Consider the following 20,827-nt stretch of genomic DNA (forward strand, 5'->3'; position numbering starts at 1 on the left):
GTATTTTATCCCTTATAGTTAGCATCCCATGATCAACGGATTTTGTTGTTGTGAAGTAAGGCTGCACAAAAAACCGGCCAAACCGATAAACCAAACCGAACCGGGCCTTTCGGTTTGGTTTGGTTTGGTTTTTCTCGGCATTGGTTCAGTCACGGTTTAGAATTTTACCGAACCGATCCCATCAGTTCGGTTCACGGTTTTAGAGTTTTCATCCGAAAATTAACCGAACCGAACCGAGAAATTGAGGAAAAGACGAACTGATTTTGTGTCATTATCAAGTCTAAGGTGAGTCAATATCATTTGCAAATAGAAGAGGGGTGATTTAAACAAAGGAGGTGTCTCTATATCAATTCCCTGTATTCAAAAGTAAAGAATACATTCACCCTTAAACCATCCTTTAGAAGCGGAAAAAAGAATACTCCTAAATAGGGGTGCAAGTTTGGCCCTGTCAGCCCTGACCCGCCCTGAGCCCGAACAGGGTCAGGGCTGGATTTTCTAACCCTGAGGGCGGGTCAGGGTTCATTCTTTTAGACCCTGACTCAAGTCGGGCGGGTTTTGGGTTAATGCCTCGAGTACCCTGACCCAGCCCGACCCTGAGTTTTCTATTATAGAATTGAACCATCTGTACATGTTTCTTTTGCTAATGTTTTCTATTATCTTGGATTGATGTTTCTTTAGATTATTATTATTAATTGTCTCTGTTGCCCGTCATGTTGTTGAATTCATATTGTCTTATTTTGTTCCCTTTCTCTGTTTATTGATCATTTTGTTCCATATGATAAGTGGTTGCTTTATTTTTGGCACTCTTAACAGGTATTTGCACTAGGGTCAATTAGGGCCGGCCCGGCCCGGCCCTGCCCAATCAGGGCGGGCCAGGGCCAACACAATACCCTGTAGGACGGGTAATGGGTTGAGGTTTTCTGGCCCTGACTCAGGGTCAGGGCCGAGATAATGGGATCCAGGGTTGGGCTAGGGTTTTGAAAAACCCGACCCAACCCGACCCTATTGCAGCCCTACTCCTAAATACTTAGGGTTAGAGAGGGAGGGGTCTCTTCAATTTTTGTTTCGTGAGAGAGAGAGATGAGAGAACGAGAGAGAGAGAGAGGGAAGGCAGAGAGAGCTTGCCGGTCTCGTTGCATGTTATTTTATACCCATGTTCATGTTTCCCCTTTCCTTTATTCTTCTTCTTCTCTCTTTTTTTATTTTTTTGAAGGTTTTTGCACCTTCAAAAAAATTGAGTTCATTTTCTTCTGTTAATTTTGTATTAGAATTTGATCGGGTTAATTGTTGAGAGGTTTGAGTCATAGATTATTAGTTCAGCAATCACAGTAAAAAATCATGAAATCGAGTTTATTAGGTTGATTTTTGTTGATGATTAATTGATTGCCTGAACATAGTCTTACTAGCGGTAAGCATATATCAAGGCAATTTGGCTATAGATACGGATATGTTTTCCCCAACACAAATGAAATTATAATGGATTTCTAGTTTTTCCTTCTCACAAACGTATTTAACTACTTGATTTGGATGTGTACCGGATAAACCGTGAACCGAACCGAACTAAACCGACCAGAATCGGTTCGGTTTTGTTCGGTTATACCCCCGATCAGTTTGGTTACGGATTGGATTTTCTCCGAACCGATGAAATTGGTTCAGTATAAAAAAACTCCCTAAACCGAACCGTGTGCAGCCCTATTGTAAAGTCTATAAATATTGCAATGTATACAGAGAATACATGATACAGAAATAAAAAAAGGGAGATGATATTTTCACTCCCCTTGCATTACGCATGCGCCCCTCTTATAACCTGATTTGACGTGAACAGTAGGCCACTTTAATGCTTTTTGACGTCAAATCACATTATAAGGGGAGGCATGCGTAATGCAAGGGGGAGTGAAAATATCATCGCCCTAAAAAGATCTTCTTTCTTTTGGTTCAGTTCTGGTTGACGAATGTACGGGTAAAAAATGGAAAAGAAGAGGGTTTGAAGATGATTTTATGCAAAATCAACTACCATCCACCGACAATTTCATAAATTTGATGTAATTTCTAAATCATTTCCCTATTTAAAGAGTCATGTATATAATAATGGGTTTTCAGTGTATGGACGATTGGGATTCTTGTCATTTTTTCAATAAAGGAATGAAATATGTTTAGAAGAAAATGGGGTTACTACTAGGGCTGCAACTCGGGTCGGGCGGGTCGGGTTTTGAAGAACCCAACCCTACCCGAGAAATATATCGGGTCGGGTTTTTTTCCGGAAAACCCACGATTCCCAAACCCGGCCCTACCTCGGGTCGGGTCGGGTTTTTTACGTTGACGTAATTTTTTAAGGAAAACTCTTGTTTGGCAGGGCAACTCAACTCATAGAAGTAGAAAAACTCAAGCATGGCAAACTCTTTAGTGCATTAACTAATAACTAGTCCAAAGAGAATAAATTGATGCATTACCAAATGAAAATAATTATACTGTTATGAGATAAACAGCAAACTATTTAGTGCATTAACTATTTTATCTTTCAAAAAAAAGTGCATTAACTATTTAGTTGAAACTTGAAACCCTAGAGCTAAAGGGGGGAAACGAACAGAAGATGGAAAGAGCCCCTGTGATTGCGTGTGTGCGTGAGTTTTACTTTTAAGTTTTCACTTTTAAAGTAACAAAGTTTTAGAAAAAAAATGCATACTATAACTAAAGTAACTCGGGTCAGGTCCTCGGGTTGGGCCCCTTCAAACCCGGCTCGACCCGAAACCCAAGAAACATATGCCCAACCCAAGCTATTTTCAGGCCGGGTCGATGCGGGTGAGGTAAAACCCGACCCAAGTTGCAGCCCCAGTTATTAGGCTCCTTTCTATATAAGTAAAATATAAAAGACGCACACATGGTTCAGCTTGTGCTTCGTGTACATGATTTTGTCCATTCCTTCGAATGACAACCATATATGTCCATCAAAATGCTGTTGAAGTATAAATGATTAAATAACACCAACAGTAACAACTTATCAATTCACGTGTATATGGCCAACCCAAAAGAGGCACTCCCGTTGGATGATTCTAATCTCCCAATTTCTTGCAACTAAATAGATGGTGAGAAATTAAAAAAGTAGTGCCCTCATCGTGTTAGTTCTACAAATAAACGGTTTAGTATAGTTCAATAGGGGTAGGTTCTGCATCATGGCCCATCCATAGCAAGGCCTGAATTAAATGGTTTGGATCATTGAGCAAGTAACCCGCACTTTTACTTGTGGCCCGTCATATTTTTCTGATGTCCCTTTTCTTTGCACCAAAAATTGAGAAAACCAAAGTAAATTAAGTGCTTATGTTCCTTTTCCAGTGCTGTTTAGTTTCCATGTACTATTCACATCACATTAGTGGTGCAACTTGGTTCGGGTTGGGTTGAGCTTTTGCTAAAAATAAATTGGATTCAACCTGAACCCGGACTGATTTTATGGTAAAAGCTCAACCCGAATTCTCAAAAATTGACTCGAGTTGCACTCCTATGTCACATTCCTTGTCGGCTGTGATTTTTTCAAAATGCAAGCTGTATTTTGGCTTTGTTTATTTTGACATAAAATGGGGGATGAACAAATTTTAAACCCATTTTTAAGTGACAAAATTTGTTTAGACCCATTTTACGTGGAAAAGGAATGGAGTCTTTATGAGTTTCCTCTCAAAAGAAAAGAAAGGTAAAGAAATGGGAATCTATAAATCTTTCCTTCTACTTTGGAGTCTATATGACTTTCCTGTCAAAATAAAAGAAGGGAAAAGAAAATGGGAATCTATATATCTTTCCTTCTACTTTTGCAGCGCACTATCGGTTGGGGGGTTCCACGCAAAAGCAAATATCTCACGTCATGTTATGGTATGTGACCACAGGCCTCACATAACGCTTGGGGAGGTGAACATTATAGGTTTTCATAATGTTCGTTGGGGGGGGGGGGGGGGGGGGGGGGGGGGGTTGTACAGGAAAAGATCTATAAATATGTGATCTTAGATGGCAAGAGTCTCTTGTGGCGCGCGCATCACATCAAATCATCTTTGAAACGATTCTAAAGCTTGGTTAGAGGGCATCTATAACTGAGGTGGCTTGACTTTAATATAATACAGTGCATTGCATATACTAAAACAAAGAGATTTTATATGAATCACTCAGTTCAAGTGAATTTACTTAATTTTTTCCATTAGATAATTCGGCTGAGAAAGGTGCCTCAAACAGATCCAATTACACAATGAAAACAACTCTTAAGATGAGTATCCTTTCAAAACTTGGGCATGATGGATAGTGGAAACACCCCCATCTATCAAAAGGTTGAGCCCACTCACGAACTTGGACTCATCGCTAGCCAGATACACAGCTGCGTCTGCCACATCCTCTGTTTTGAGTGTCACTCCTTTCAAATTCCCCGAATTTCCCATCCACTTCTCCACCTCGCTCTCCTCCATCCCATATAGCTTCTTAAACAAAGGCGTGGAAATTCCATTAGGAGAGATGCAATTGACTCTAATCCCAAATCGTCCCAACTCGGCGCACAAGTTCTGAGTCAGACCCACTACCACGTGCTTAGATGCCTTATTGGCGTGCAATGTGCCTGCACTAGACACCGAAGCCGCGCTCGAAGTGAAAAGAATGCACCCTTTTCTCTGTGGAATCATCACCCTCGCTGCGTGTTTAGCCCCCAAAAACGCCCCAAAGATGTTCACACTGAGGACACTTTGGAAATCTCTGTTGTCTATGTCTAAGAAAGATGGTTTAAGTTCACCCGTGACCCCTGCATTATTGAACATGATGTCTGGCTTTCCATACTTAGCCGCACCATCCACGGCATTTCGGACATCATCTTCTTTGGTGACATCGCAGTGTGTGAACAAGGCATTGTCATCTGATCCGAGCTCTTTGCTGAGAGTTTGGCCTAAGTCGTCTTGAACGTCGGAGATCACCACTTTGGCACTGTGGCGTACAAATAATCTAGCAGTGCTCTTGCCGATCCCGCTTGCTCTGCCTGTTATAACAGCCACCTTCCCTTCAAACCTGCAAAAACAACTTGGTTAATTTCCATTTTATGATAAGCCATGACTTCAGCATTGCAACCCATGTGTCACTCATTAAGCTAGAAGGATTGGCGGAGAGAGTGTAAAACAAAGAAGGTATATGAGTATATCTTACGCTTGGGATAATGTTTCCAGTACATGTTGGCATTTATAAAGAGGAAAATCCATGACATCTGTAGTTACATTTTGTGGTGTATTTCACCCTTGAAAGATAAATTCACCCCTTTAATGTAATCGTTAGAATAGACTTAATTGCTCGAGGGAGCAAACGGTAAGCGACACACTAAAAAGGGTGCGCTACAGCGAAAAAGATTCCCAGGGTGAAATTAGAGGTAGACCCCCTCCGTCAACTACAGCCCCTGACTTTTCAATGTTTATAAGGTAGACCCCCTCTATCCACAAATCGAATGGTTAGGTTGACCTTATGGAGCTGGTTTTTTGGATCATCCAAACAATGTGGGCCCACTGTGTTTTTGTTCAGCGGACTAGAGAAGATTTTCTAGACAACCGATAGAGATGGGATCTTAATTAGAATTGGTAGTGTTTCAAAAGAGGGGGTCAACCTTATACACATTGAAAAGTCAAGGGGTGTAGTTGATGAGTTTGAAACTACAGGATTATTATTGAATGTGTCAGAAAGTTGATGGGGTGTAACTGTATTTTTCCCTTAAATAAATGAGCAGGTTTTTGTTCTATTGTTCTGCTGTTCCGCTGAATTCAATTATTTTAAATTTGATCTTTGCAAAAAACCTAAGATCTCCCTTTGATCTTTGCATGATCTAGTGAAAAACCAATTGAGCCATCATATCTTGCAAAAAACCTGATCTTCCTTTGATCTTTGCAGATCAGCTAAAAAAAGAGATAAATAAATCTCTTAGTGAGTACCCATATATGTGTGTATAAATGTCTAGAAGGAGCACACTACAATTGGCAATTTGGCCCCAAATGTGGCATACAGTACAAAAAGTAAACAAACTTGAGATCAACTGATACTTGTATGGCATGGATGCAAATAGAAGATACACATAAGTAAATCTTCTAATCAAAACCGTCATGTACAAAGCCCCATCTCAAACGGAGGGAAACTGTTCCAAAAGTAAATGTTTCCCATACCCCAAAATATGTAGTGAGAAATATCCACATTTATTTGTAGGTAAGCTGGAGTTTGGCATGGACCCCTACCAGATTATTTGAATGAAAAAGATGATACAATCAGCTCACAAATACTAATGATATCACAGGAATAGGGATACAGGTCAAGAGTACAACGACAAGACCTATCCTTAAAAGCAATATCTAGGGAACAGAGGCACAAAGAATCTCAAAAACTCCTAATAACCACGGGCGTCTATCGTCTTTGACTCAACTTCCTAGCTCTCTGGTTCTAGATTTACCTCCTAAATATCCACAATTTTCTAATACGGGGATTGTGATCGAGCTATATTGCATGGATTCTTTGCCCCCCTTTGCCGAATCCGTGTCGACACGTCCCGGCATCCTAATCGTACATGAATTCACGTGGGACACACCCGGATTCTTCTCATAGCCGTGTCTCGCACGAATCCTATTTTTTTCGGGCGAATCATATTCATCGTTGTCTCTTTTGAAATGGGAATCCTGTATATTTTCCCTCTAAACATATTTTCTTCTTAATTTTTTTTATATAAAAGCATAACTCGTACTCTTTTAATAAAAACCCTAGTGCTTCAACCCTCGAACATCGACCCCTTTCCTCCTTAAACTCTCTTAATACAGAACTCGCCTCAATTCTCCACGCTCAAATTTTTCATATATATATATGAGAAAACGGTTCCTACACATATGTGTAGATAAGTTATCTACACACTAGCTTAAAATACAGTGGGGGCCACATTATTTGGGTGATCCAAACCATTCATTTTTAAAGCCCTCACACAGATAGGGTGTCCACAAAAAATCAAATCCATAGGATCATCCTAACCATTCGAACTGTGGAGGCAAAAAATGGACTAATTTGTGAAGGTTTAAAGACATCCATTTTACCTCCACAAATCGAAGGGTTGGGATGATCCTATGAATTTGATTTTTTGTAGACACCCTATCTATGTGAGGGCCTTTAAAATGGATGGCTTGGATCACCCAAACAATGTGGGCCGCCACTGTATTTTAAGCTAGTGTGTAGAGAACTCTCTACACATATGTGTAGGAACCGTTCTCTATATTTTTTTTATTTTATTTTTTTAATTTTAAAATTTTATTTTATTTAAAAATTACTGAATTCGATTCCTACTTTTGGGGGTTTACAGAATCCGACACCTCGAATCCGTGTCGGATCCCGACACGCAAATCCGGATACATGCAACACTGTGATCAAGTGTCTGATCATGAATACTATCCAGAGTCCACATGAAAAAAGAAGGCTGGTGATTGACCCTGGATTTGGACACAAATATCCAATTTGCAAAGTGATAACAAAATTGATTACAATGTATTCATTCAAGGTTGTGCCTGTTCCCGTTAGAAGAGGGGATTCCTGTCATTTGCATGTAAGTGTGCAAATACAAAAGACGTATTGGGTGCATAGTTATAAGGGAACAACGACATTAGGCACGAGTAACATGTAAACAAGGGAGTACTTAGAAGTGAAAAGTTGGCCTGGACAAGACAGGTTCAACACTAAAATGAAATAACACTTCGATGCCATCTTCTCCCCCCACTAAGCCATCTCTAAAAAAACCCAGACACCAAAACCTGCAAGTCGATAACAAACCCCAGATCATCACAAACAAGGAAGTATGCATTTTAATTTTAATTTTTTTGATTCCTTACACTTTTCTTCTTTCTAAAGAACCCCTTGAATAATCCATTGACACTGTTGCATTTCTATTTCCCAAGCTTTTACATTCCTGAAAATACAGCATTGCAGGAAGCCTTTTCTCTTGCTGGATTTTAGGGTTACGTTTCTAGCAGGTAATAAGGAATAGATAACCTGCTAATTGCCTGCCCTCTTTAACGTTTTGTGTTAATGCGTCATTAAAGGGGGGAATTTATCCTTAAGGGGAGAATTTATCACCGCTCTGAATATATTAATCCGTATCTCTTCTAGTTTTTCGGACGTTGAGCAAATGTTTCAAACAGTCACTACCACTAGTATCAGGGTTTTATGCCTCTGGAGGAAGACTCACTTCCTGCAGGACACAAAAACTCGCACGTGCGGCTTAATGGGTTTTCACGTTCTCGTATCAGGGTTGGATGGGTCTGACCCACGGTTTCCAGTCTTCTTCCGGACCCAAAAAAAAAAAAAAAAAAACTAATAAAATAACTTTATTTCAGGTAAAAAATTAATCTTAGATTAACTTGGGTTTTTGCTGACGATGCCCCATATGGCACTAGCTAAGGGACATTTAATTGCCGTTGGGAACTTGAATTAACACATGTTTTGAGATGAGGAGATAAGCAGGGACAAGAGGCCAATGTAATTACAGAGGTCTCAAAAAACCTCTATTGATTTTCTGTTTACGTTCTTCCTCACAATCATAGTGTTTTGATGAAAATCAAACACCTTATGATCTTAATACCACATGGCCCACAGTTCTTAGCCGTTGATCTCTACATAGGTCACCAACAGTTAGCATCAATCCTAAGATATGTTTAAGTAATGATACTTTATTTTGTCATAGATAATTTGCATTCTATCAAAGCACGTTCAACTGATCCAGTTACACAAGGAAAAGCACTAAATTAAATGAGTAACTTTTCTCTTCAAAAAACCTTGGCAGCAGCAAACATGGCAAGTGAAGTTGGACGGATGTTAGAAACGCCCCCATCTATCAAAAGGTTGAGCCCACTCACATACTTGGACTCATCGCTAGCAAGATAAACAGCAGCCTCTGCCACATCCTCTGTGTTGAGTGTCACTCCTTTCAAATTCGCAGATTCTCTGAACAACTTATCCACCTCACTCTTCTCCATCCCAAATGCCTTCTTCAACAATGTCGTAGGGAGTCCATCAGGAGAGATACAATTTACCCTAATCCCGAATTGTCCCAACTCGGCGCACAAATTCTGAGCCAGACCCACTATAGCATGCTTAGACGCCTTGTAAGCGTGCAATGTGCCTACACTCCCAACTGCAGCTGTGCTACAAGTGAAGAGAATGCACCCTTTTCTCTGTGGAATCATCACCCTTGCGGCGTGTTTGGCACCCAAGAAAGACCCAAAGAGGTTGACACTAAGGACATTTTGGAAATCTCTGTTGTCTATGTCTAAGAGAGATTGCTTCACTTCACCCGTGATCCCTGCATTATTGAACATGATGTCTAGCTTTCCATACTTGGAAACTGCACCATCTATGGCATTTTGGACATCATTTTCTTTGGTGACATCACAGTGTGTGAACAAGGCATTGCCTTCTGAGCTGAGTTCTTTGCTGAGAGTTTGGCCTAAGTCGTCTTGAACGTCGGCGATCACCACTTTGGCACCGTGACGTACAAATAATCTTGCAGTGCTCTCACCAATCCCACTGGCTCCACCGGTTATCACAGCCACCTTCCCTTCCAACCTTCAAAATCAACTTAATTGGTTAATTTCCAATTTTGGGTTCTTTTTTCTATCTATGAACATGCCATGACTTCTAATATCGCAACCTATAACTGTTACCCAATTAGCTAAAAGGCTTAGACAAAGCGAAATAGATATTCTTTTTTTCCGTTACCATTGAATATAACAGATGAGAAACCTCTATAGATCAGAGGGTTAGGATCATCCTATAGATACGATTTTTTGCCTCGCAGCTGAACAAATGGACTGTTTGGAATTTTAGATCATTCTACGGAGTAGGCCGTACCTTACTTCTGAAAAAATACGGGTGTATACTGCCACCCATCATATAATTTCTCATGATAGATCGTGCAAAACAAAGAAAGTAAATTTGTGGCTATGCTCTAAGTTTACCTTTTAGCAATAGAGGCAACGATAGAACTGCTCATCTTTATCAAAGTTTCTATGAAAAACGGAGGTAGCCTGGGCTTGTGACAAGGTTTTCATCTCATGTTAGGTTCGAATTTATAAAATGGAAAATCGATGAGACCTGTTCTCGCCCTACAAGTCGACAGAGCAGGCTCACGTTATTACATGGGGGCTGATAATTTTGCCCCCTTCGAGGATAAATTCAGGTTGTAGTGTCAGAAACGGTATCTCTCCCCAACCCTCATTAATACTCTCTCTCTCTCTCTCTCTCCCCCCCCCCCCCCCCCCCCCCCCTCGCCCTCCCTATAGGCCAACAATTCTTTAGGCTCTGTTCACTTGTTTTCCCGGGAAAGGAAAAGAAAAGGTTTCCCGGAAATCTGACGTGGCATTAGGAAAAGAATTCCAGGGAAACTGTGTAGGAAAAGGTTTCCCGCGCCTGTTCACGTGGCAGGAACTGTGCAGGAAAAGGTTTCCCGAGAAACTGCTTGCCCACCTTTTTTAACTAGTTTTCCCGGGAAAGCAAATCCGACCAAAATAGTGGAATTTGGTTTCCCACACTTGTGAGAAAAGAGACATTTCCACATCATTTTTGGCAATTTCCATGTCATTATTTGACATTTTCCACCTAGGCTTGTTACTTTCTCAGGAAAGCAAGTGAACACCAGAATTCTGTCTTGTCAAGGAAAAAAGAGGCTGTTTTCCAGGGATTTGCTTTCCCGGGAACGCAAGTGAACAGAGCCTTAGATATTGGAAAAAAATAAAGACAGTGAAAATGACAGTTGATATGGTCATTTTCACGTGATTTTCTCCATCTCGGGGTGATGCGAGCTCACCTCCTTGTATTGCAAAAGTTATGTATTACTATTAGACACGGCAAAAAGTGACCCGGACCCGCAGGGCCACCTGGCCCACCCGTAATTTATTTACGGACACTAAATCATGACCCGTTGTAAATTTGACTAGGCCCAGCCCTTAAAAAATGGGCCGGGACGGGTGGACCTACAGGTGCCCGTAAAAACCTAAATGTTCGAGATTTTACATGGTGTAAACCCTTATAGTACCATAATTTTCAAAGAGTACTGTACTGACCACATCATAGGATGATCTAAACCATCCATGTGATGGAACACACCGTAAGACGGGTGGACCTACAGGTGCCCGTAAAAACCTAAATGTTCGAGATTTTACATGGTGTAGTACCATAATTTTCAGAGAATACTGTACTGACCACATCATAGGATAATCTAAACCGTCCATGTGATGGAACACACCGTAAATAGGTCACTCACCAAAAATCATTTCAATAGGATAATCCTAGCCCTCCAATCTATAGAGGTTTCCATAAATAATAATATGCAATTCCTCCATAGATCAGAGGGCTAAGATCATCATATGGAAATGATTTTTTGGACACAACCTATTTACGTTATGGTGCATCACATGAACAGCCTGGATCATCCTATTATAGTCCGAGAATAAAAACAGTAGAAAAAAAAAAAAAAATGGGTTACCTGGACCGATACGGGTTGGGTGAAACCCGGCCCAGCCCACCCGTTTGCCAGGTCTATTATATATTGATCATATTGTCAAACATCAAGGGGTACCCGTATCCATTGTATTAGATCGAGACACTCATTTTGTATTGCAGTTTTGGAGTAGTTTACATACAGCATTAGGGACTTCACTTAAATTTAGCATCGCCTTTCATCTTCAGACAGACGGTCAGTCCTAGAGGACAATTCAGATCTTGAAAGATATGATCATGGCTTGTGTGATTGACTTGAAGGGTGCATGGGATGACCACCTACCCTTAGTTGAGTTCGCATATAATAACAGTTATCAAGCCAGTATTCATATGGCTACATTTGAAGCTCTGTATGGAAGGAAATATTAACTGCCCATATGCTGGGATAATATGGGAGAGAGAAGGCTTTTAGGCCCCGAATTGGTTCAGCAGACCATTGATAAAGTAAAATTGATTCAAGAGCACCTTCGCATTGCCCAGAGTGGGCAAAAGAGTTATGGCGATGTTGGTAGAAGGGAATTGGAGTTTCAAGTTGGAGATAATGTGTTTTTTAAAGTATCGCCTACCAGAGGCGTAATGCAATTTGTGATCAGAGGAAATCTCATTCTAAGATATGTGAGACCTTTTGAGATACTAGATAAGTTTGGGGAAGTAACTTACAGGCTGGCCTTACCACCATCATTGCCGGCAGTTCACAACGTATTTCATGTGCCCATGTTAATGAAATATGTGCCCGATTCGAATCGCAATTAAGAGAAGATTTGTCATTCGAGGAACAACTGATTTGCATAGTTGATCGAAAGGATCAAATATTTAGACGACGGACTATATCATATATGAAAGTACTGTGGCAAAATCACCCGGAGAGTGAGGACACTAGGGAACTGGAGGAAAATATAAAAGAAAAGTATCCCTTCCTATTCAATGACTTGAGTAGGTGATAAGTTAAATTAGGGCTGCAACACGGGTCGGGCGGGTCGGGTTTTGGAGAACACAACCCTACCCGAGAAATATCTCGGGTCGGGTCGGGCTGGGTTTTTTTTTTCAGAAAACCCACGATCCCAAACCCGGCCCTGCCCATGATAAATCTCGGGTCGGGTCGGGTCGGGTTTTTTCACGTTGACCAAATTTTTTAAGGAAAATTCTTCTTTGGCAAGGCAACTCAACTCATAGAAGCAGAAATTACATTCACATTACACTTGAATCAAACAATGTTGTAATCAAACAATGTTGTAATTACAATCAAACAATGCTGAATCAAACACTTGAATCAACTCAACTCATAGAAGCAGAAATTACACTCACATACAATAACAGTGGGTGCGTGGGTTTTCACTTTTAACTTTTAACTAACAATAGAAAAAATGTACATACTATAACTTATGTAACTCGGGTCGGGTCGGGTCGGGTCGGGCCCCTTCAAACCCAGCTCGACCCGAGATTCATGCGGGCTTTTGAATGCTCAACCCAGCTCGACCCGAAACCCATGAAACCTGAACCCAACCCAGGCTATTTTCGGGTCGGGTCGATGCGGGTCGGGTAAAACCCGGCTCGAGTTGCAGCCCTAAGTTAAATTTTGAGGACAAAATTTTTGTAAGGTGGGAATAATGAAATACCCCAAATACCCTTAATCAAAATTTTGTTCCATTTAGGGTAGGAGGGTGTTATAGTCCTCTCGTTAATTAATGATTTAGGGCTTCCTAAAACAAATATAAATACTCTTTTTTGTGGATTTCTACAAAGAGAAATCAAAACCTAATTGAGGGAGCCGTCCATGACACCCAAATTCATGTGAGAGAAGAAGGGGAATTGAACTTGGAGGCCGGAGATCGCGATCCGTGGTAAGATCATTGTAGGATCATTTTCTTGTTCTTGTACTCCTCAAGCGATGATTTTATTGTAGAGAGGGGTGTGTTTTCTCTATATTCTCTTGATTGGGAGGATTTATCATCGATCTTGGGTTCCTTAATGCCCTTTTTATCCTAAGAATCCCATCGAACTTAAGACCGACTAGTTTTGATCCTTGATATTTGATCCTTATTTTTTCCACCGATCGTCGTCCGATGAGTTTCCAACGGCCGGATTGGATTTGATGGAACCCTCTCATCATAAGGAGTCCAATGGATCCAACCGCAATCAAATTGGATGATCGGTGTGTGAGTTTTTATAATTCAAAGTTCTTGAAAATCAGATAAAATCAGAAAGGGTGCTAGATAGTCGACCGACCAGTACCCAGTATAGCGGATTTCCCACTTTGACTCGGTTTTCAATACTTCGTTCATGAGTTTCTTCGCCCTCAAACCTCCCTAATGATGGTATGATTTGTGATGATAGAATCTATCATTGAATCCAGAAAAAGTGAGGACTTAATTTTCGAGGTACTTAATACTGTATTACTTCGGTGTCTTTGATGCATCCAAACTTATTGCAATCATTTTATCTCTTATTTATATGTCCCCCACGTATGTGAAACTTTTGAACAACCATTGGCAACTGATTTGGATCTAGCGTGCATTATTCCTATGATTCTTGTGACATTGTACATCCTATGGATGATGCGTACCTTCGATTGTTTGGAGCTCATATGTAGCCTTGATTGAGCATGATTCTCTCATACTTCTATGAACTCTTTTGGCATCACTTTGATATGGAAACTTCTTGTGGAAGCTTAGCTTATATGGGCCCTGCCAATTGGGGCTAGTACATTAGTTATATGGGCCCTCCCAATAGGGCTAGTACATTGGTTATATGGATCCCGCTAGTGGGAAGGTATGTTAGCCCTGTCGACAGATATATGTCTAGGAACGAGTTCGGAATACTAAGGGTGCAACTTGGGTCGAGCTCAACCCGAACCAGACAGGTCAACCTGATCTTGGCTCGGATTGGGTTGGCATTTTCTCGGGTTGGGTTGGATTAGGGTTGGGTTACGGTTGAGGCCTTGGCAACCCGACCCGACCCGAACCGAACCCGACCACTGTCCTCTAGTTTTCTCATGTTTTTGTAGGATTATAATTTTTTTTCCTTGTATTTTTCTATTTGGCCCGAGATGAATCCGCCTCAACCCGACCCGATTTGGAGGTGAGTTGGGTTAGGGTTGACCATCCTCAACCCAAGGCTCGGGCTGGGTTGGGTTAGGGTTGAGAGAATGCTATCTCGGGTTGGCTAAGGGTTGGCCTCAACCAGACCCAACCCGACCCGAGTTGCACCCATACGGAATACTGTGGGAAATCGACGATAGCCCTAACGAGCCTTCTGGACTATGCCAATGATCTTGAAGTAATATTGCTTTCTGTATGACTTTGACCTTTATATGAATATGACATATGTGCCCTTTGAATTACTAAATTACACTTTGGAATTTCATATTGACCATGCTATTCCTTTGCTCAGCCAATAAATGTGAACTGTTCTTTTTATTGACTCATGATATTCGTATTATATGAATCATTTGTACTCTGTCTTATTTCCATGTCGCTTCATTACCTCTTACCCCGTGGTATGCTTTGGCCCAACTGAAGTAATGCGTTATTATGTACTGGGCTTTGGCTTACTGTGGTTTAACATTTTCAAATTTCGATCCCCGTGGAGACGTCGAGGGAGCAGGAGCTTGATCTTCATCATTTGATTTTGAACTCTTTGATTTGTTTAGATTAGTGAGTATTTGCTTTTGAGTAGTTGTAGAGAAAGTCATTTATTTTGATTATGTTTGGGAGAGAGAGAGAGAGAGAGTTGAAATTCTCATTTTGAATTCATGTAAGACTTATATATTAGATAATGTTGTGAATGGATCTAATGTTATTCTACTTAGCCATGCATACTTGTAGAGGTTACTTTGCAGGTAAGTGGTGCTTTCATGTGTTGGGCCGTGAATATGGTTTTGGGCGTGATAGCATGTATATACTAAAACAAATAAATGGATCCAATTTAAGTATACTTTATTTCTACCTAAGATGATTCGTTCGAGGTAGGTGAGACCAATAGATCCAATCACACAACGAAAATAAGATGAGTAGCTTTTCCCATCAAGAAGCTTATGTAGTAACCTTGGCAATGGCGGGATGGATCGTGGAAATACCCCCATCTATCAAAAGGTTGAGCCCACTCACGTACTTGGACTCATCACTAGCTAGATACACAGCAGCTTCTGCCACATCCTCTGTTTTGAGTGTCACTCCTTTCAAATTAGCCGAATCGCCCATCCACTTCTCCACCTCACTCCCCTCCATCCCAAATGCCTTATTCATCAACGGGGTACTGATACCATCAGGAGAGATGCAATTGACTCTAATCCCGAATCGTCCCAACTCAGCACACAAGTTCTGAGTCAGACCCACCACTGCGTGCTTAGATGCCTTATAGGCATGCAATGTCCCTGCACTCGCCACCGAAGAAGCGCTCGAAGTGAAGAGAATGGACCCCTTTCTCTGTGGAATCATCACCCTTGCGGCATGCTTAGCGCCTAAGAAAGCGCCAAAGATGTTCACACCAAGTACACTCTGGAAATCTCTGCTGTCAATGTCTAAGACAGATGGTTTCACTTCACCTGTAATCCCTGCATTATTGAACATGATGTCCAGCTTTCCATACTTGGAAACTGCACCCTCCACGGCATTTCGGACATCATCTTCTTTGGTGACGTCGCAGTATGTGAAGGAAGCATTTAACTCTTTGCTCAGAGTTTGGCCTAACTCTTCTTGAACGTCGGCGATCACCACTTTGGCACCGTGACGTACAAATAATCTTGCAGTGCTCTCGCCAATCCCACTAGCTCCGCCGGTTATCACGGCCACCTTCCCTTCCAACCTGCAAAATCAACTTAATTGGTTAATTCCCATTTTTTAGGTTTATTTTTCTATCTATTAACATGCCATGACTTCAACATTGCAACCCATAACTCCTATGCATTTAGGTAGAAGTGTTTAGACCAAATGAACATTCTTTTTTCTTCTCTCATTAAGATTGAATCTGAGATACTGTTTAAAACAAAGAAGGTAGGTAAATTTGATGGATGCTGCTCTTACCTTTTAGCAATAGAGACTATGGTAGAACTACTGGCCATCTTTATCACAGTTTCTACAGAAAAAGGATATATCCTAGGCTAGGGACGAGGTTAATTTTCATTTCATGTTATGTTGACATTTATAAGGAGGAAAATCCATGAGATCTGTTCTCGCCCTGCTAGCTGCCAAACATATTTGTAAATTCTCTTTTCAAATCACATGGTATCTTGTACTAAATATATTGATTATTATTTCTTTTATTATTTTTGGACGGTGAGACCATGTGGTCGCCCCATGTATAATTTTGATATGAATTATAAATGGGTTTTGCTAACCTTAGGTGCGTTGGAAAGAGCAAAACTCATTCTTTAAACTAGGGAAGAAGGGAGCGAGCAGAACGTGCGGAATATAATTGCCTTCAAGTGAGCAATTTTGTGGTGGCTTCCGTGGGCCCATAAAAGGGCCAATAATCCGTTTTGTTGCATCAGTGACTGATTATACAAACACAAACAACACACACTTACTTGTGATAAAGTCTCTCTCCCTCTCTTTCTAGTGCATCGTTGCTTGCCTTCTTTGGCTAGTATTTATAAAGAAAAGAAAAAGGATTAATGATCCTAGCCGTCCGATCTATTAAGGTTTGATTATATGGAGTTTCTCTATAGATCTGAGAGCTAGGATCATCCTATTGAAATGATTTTTAGGGCACAACCTATTTTCATTGTGGCCCATCAAAATGACGGTTTGGATCATCATATGGTGTGGGTTGTACAGTCCATTTTGCAAAATAGAAGGTGAATATTATAAGGGAATTGCTAGCGTCCATCACAAAAGGGTTTTCGTTGCTTTTGTCTCATTAACAAGGTGGCTAGCTGGTTTGGTGTGCGACAGACCAGCAGCAGCGAAAACCCTTTTGCGATGGACCTTAGCAAGTCCCATATTATAATAGAAGGGAGAGAATTTTATCACTGCGATGATATTTTCACTCCCCCTGCATTACGCATGTGCTCCTCTAATAACGTGATTTGACGTCAAAAAGCGTTAAAGTTGCCCACTTTTCACATCAAATCAAGTTGTCGGGGGGGGGGGGGCATGCGTAATAAGGTGGAGTAAAAATATAATTTCCCCTTATTTGTTGTCAATACTCATATTTTAGACGACAGGTTATCTCAAACACAATCAACACCACTACACATACACATGAGGTGCATGGTTCTTTGGAAAGTGATATTTATTCCTCGGAAAACAAAAAATACTAAAAATGACCCACTCAGTTCAGTTGTGAGAAGAAAAATACATTCTTCCCAGGTGGAGCTTGGACAACTGTAAGATGCAATGTCAGATAAACTGTGAGCCAAACCTTTAAACTGGCAGTTATAAAAAAGAACTGATTAGCATAATTTTGATTTTTGCTACATTAAGAAAGAATTAATGACCGGTTTGATATACGAATGACGAACCAAATATTTTGATATACCAATGACCTGTTTTGTAGCCCTTTGATTCATCCTGGCTCGTGAGAATAGGTCTAGTGAGTGTTGTACCTAATTCTAAGCTTGCTTGTGTCTGGTCCCGCACCCCGTGTAAATGGCTCCTAAAAAGATCCTGACCCCGACTCATGACCCCAACTCATTAAGATAGAAGGGCTAAGCTAAATTATGACAGGGCTAGATCTATGATAGGTAATGTTTTTATTCAGATAAGGATTTCTCCTGCTAAGCCAACCCTATTAGTAAGCCCTATATTAGTAAAGGCAAAAAGGATAGGATTTTTTTAAATTTTTTCCTAGATGCTATAGATAATAACTTTTTAAAAAGGGATTTGCTAGGGACCCTCACAGAAGGCATTTTGCAGACACAGCTTTGCATGAGCCAGCTGCCAGACATATCAGGCTTTCTGTATGTAAATTCTCTCATCAAATCACATGGTGTCTTGTATATTGATTATTATTTCTTTTATTATTTTTGGACCGTGAGCCCATGTGGTCGCCCCCATGGGCCATGGATAATTTTGATATGAATCGACTCCCCATGTGTCTTTCTCTCTCCTCTAGGTTAGAGAGAGAAAGAGGAGAGAGATAGACACATGGGGAGTCGATTTATCACTGCCCTTTATTTATTGTCCATACTCATAGTTTAGACGAAAGGTTATCTCGAACACCCCAGTCAACACCACCACACATACACGTGAGGTGGTTCTTTGGAAACTGATATGTATTCCTTGGAAATCAAAATATACTAAAAATGACCCACTCAGTTCAGACAAAGGCTTTCTTCCCAGCTCGAATAGTGGAGCTTGGACAACTGTAATCTACAATGTCAGATAACTTAGTGAGCCAAAACCTTTCAATTGGCAGTTACAAAAAAGAACTGATTAGCATAATTTTCATTTTTGCTACATTAAGAAAAAATTAATGACCGGTTTGATACACCAATGACTAATCAAATATTTTGATTTACCAATGACCCATTTTGTAGCCCTTTGATTCATCCCTCGCGGTCGTGAGAATAGGTCCAGTGAGTGTTGCACCTAATTTTAAGCTTGCTTGCGTCTAGTTCCGCACCCCGTGTAAAAGGCTCCTTAAAATATCCTGACCCCAACTCATAGGGCAGAGCAAAATTATGATAGGGCTCGATCTGTGATGGGTAATGTTTTCATTAGATAAGGATTTCTCCTAGTAAGCCAACCCTATTAGTAAGCTTTATATTGATAGGGACTCTCACAGAAGGCATTTTGCATGAGAGAGCAGCCACATAGGCTTAGATTTTGTCGCACTCATTTAATTCATCTGAGGTGGCTGCCAGGGGCGGAGCCAAGTCAGGAATTTGCTTGAGGAGGGGCAGAACATGGGTGAGGCCCATTACTCTTTTACACTAGAGGGTTTCTCCCAAGTAAAAAAGGGGGCTAGTATAACTTTTCCCTTACATTTCATGTAGTGCAGCCAAATTATATTACACATGTTTTGATGGGTTGGGCCCACTATTTAACACTTCTAGCATGGCATGGGTAATTTGTTTTGGGATGGTGAAAGTTCGTGTAGTCTGGTATCATTCAAGAAGTATTGTACAACTTACCATATGATGATCCAAACCGTTCATTTGATAGGCCACAATGTAAGGCTATGCCAGAAAACTCATTTCGATAGAACGATCCTAGCTCTATGAAAGGTCTCCATAATATGCAATTCCAATACAGATCGTAGAGCTAGGATCATCCTATTGAAATGTGTTTTTGGGCTATGACCCTAACATCGAAAATACATTGCACCCCAAAAACCATTTTCATTGGGGTGCAATGTATTTACGATGTGGCCTAGGATCATCCTATCGAAATGAGTTCTTGGGCTATGACCCTAACATCGTAAATACATTGCACCCCAAAAACCATTTTCATTGGGGTGCAATGTATTTACGATGTGGCCCATCAAATGGACAGCTTGGATCATCCTATGGTAAGTTATACAGTACTTTTTAAAAAATAATTTGAACTATACGAGCTTACACCATATTATAACTAATATATTTTGAGCGTATCAGTGGAGAATTTATATGGTGTGTGTATGCGTGAATTCAAGTTTTCTACTGGGTCCCACTTCAGAGAATGATCGAACAGTTCATTTGTGGGCCACAAATCCACAATGTCATAGGAGATTTTTAGTTCGCTGGAGAGAGAGACAGAGAGAGAGAGAGAGAGAGAGAGAGAGAGAGAGAGAGAGGTATTAATTGCAAGAGTCGATTTCTGGCAATTACACTTTTGGACAATTTTGTACACCAAAATTGAAAAAAACGCTATGGTCTCATCCCAGAGAGAGAGAGAGAGAGAGAGAGAGAGGTATTAATTGCAAGAGTCAATTTCTGACAATTACAATTTTGGACAATTTTGCACACAGATTATTCGAAGTTGAAAACAACGCTATGTTCTCATCCCAGAGAGAGGGAGAGAGAGAGAGAGGTATTAATTGCAAGAGTCAATTTCTGACAATTACAATTTTGGACACAGATTATTCGATATTAAAAAAAACGCTATGATCTCATCCCCTCACTTTGTCCATAATTACATATATCCTGAGAAATTGAGAATTTTCCAATTTTGAGCGTGGGGCAACTCCCCCCCCCCCCCGGGGCTCACGGAAACTTTGTCCATAATTACATAGATCCTGAGAAATTGAGAATTTTCCAATTTTGAGCGCGGGGCAACTCCCCCCCCCTCCCCCCCGGGCTCCTCCGTGACTGGCTGCTCTCTCATGCAACAGCCGGTCCGCGCTTTGATGGTCCCAAGCAAATCACTTTTTAAAAATAAAGCTGAGTATG

General features: G+C 40.8%; 2 protein-coding genes and 1 pseudogene across 2 annotated transcripts; all 3 read right to left on the minus strand.

Annotated features, from left to right (window-relative positions):
- Positions 1-4,238: 4,238 nt before the first annotated feature.
- LOC143876357 (short chain aldehyde dehydrogenase 1 pseudogene) lies at positions 4,239-5,213 on the minus strand (annotated as a pseudogene).
- A 3,465-nt stretch (positions 5,214-8,678) lies between these two features.
- LOC143876630 (short chain aldehyde dehydrogenase 1-like) lies at positions 8,679-10,111 on the minus strand. The gene is made up of 2 exons (XM_077378322.1): positions 9,978-10,111; positions 8,679-9,585 (listed from the first exon to the last, which is right to left on the minus strand). Exons 1-2 carry the CDS (start codon positions 10,010-10,012, stop codon positions 8,787-8,789), a joined length of 834 nt encoding a protein of 277 aa, XP_077234437.1. The 5' UTR covers positions 10,013-10,111; the 3' UTR covers positions 8,679-8,786.
- Positions 10,112-15,318: 5,207 nt separating this feature from the next.
- On the minus strand, positions 15,319-16,661 carry LOC143876631 (short chain aldehyde dehydrogenase 1-like). Its single transcript, XM_077378323.1, has 2 exons — positions 16,539-16,661; positions 15,319-16,320 (listed from the first exon to the last, which is right to left on the minus strand). The coding sequence occupies exons 1-2, from the start codon at positions 16,574-16,576 to the stop codon at positions 15,549-15,551; spliced, it is 810 nt and encodes a 269-aa protein (XP_077234438.1). The 5' UTR covers positions 16,577-16,661; the 3' UTR covers positions 15,319-15,548.
- Positions 16,662-20,827: the final 4,166 nt, after the last annotated feature.

The sequence above is a fragment of the Tasmannia lanceolata genome, unplaced genomic scaffold, assembly GCF_043159265.1.
Source record: "Tasmannia lanceolata isolate RefF3 unplaced genomic scaffold, GAP_Taslan_0.1 ptg000005l, whole genome shotgun sequence".
NCBI classification, from domain to species: domain Eukaryota; kingdom Viridiplantae; phylum Streptophyta; class Magnoliopsida; order Canellales; family Winteraceae; genus Tasmannia; species Tasmannia lanceolata.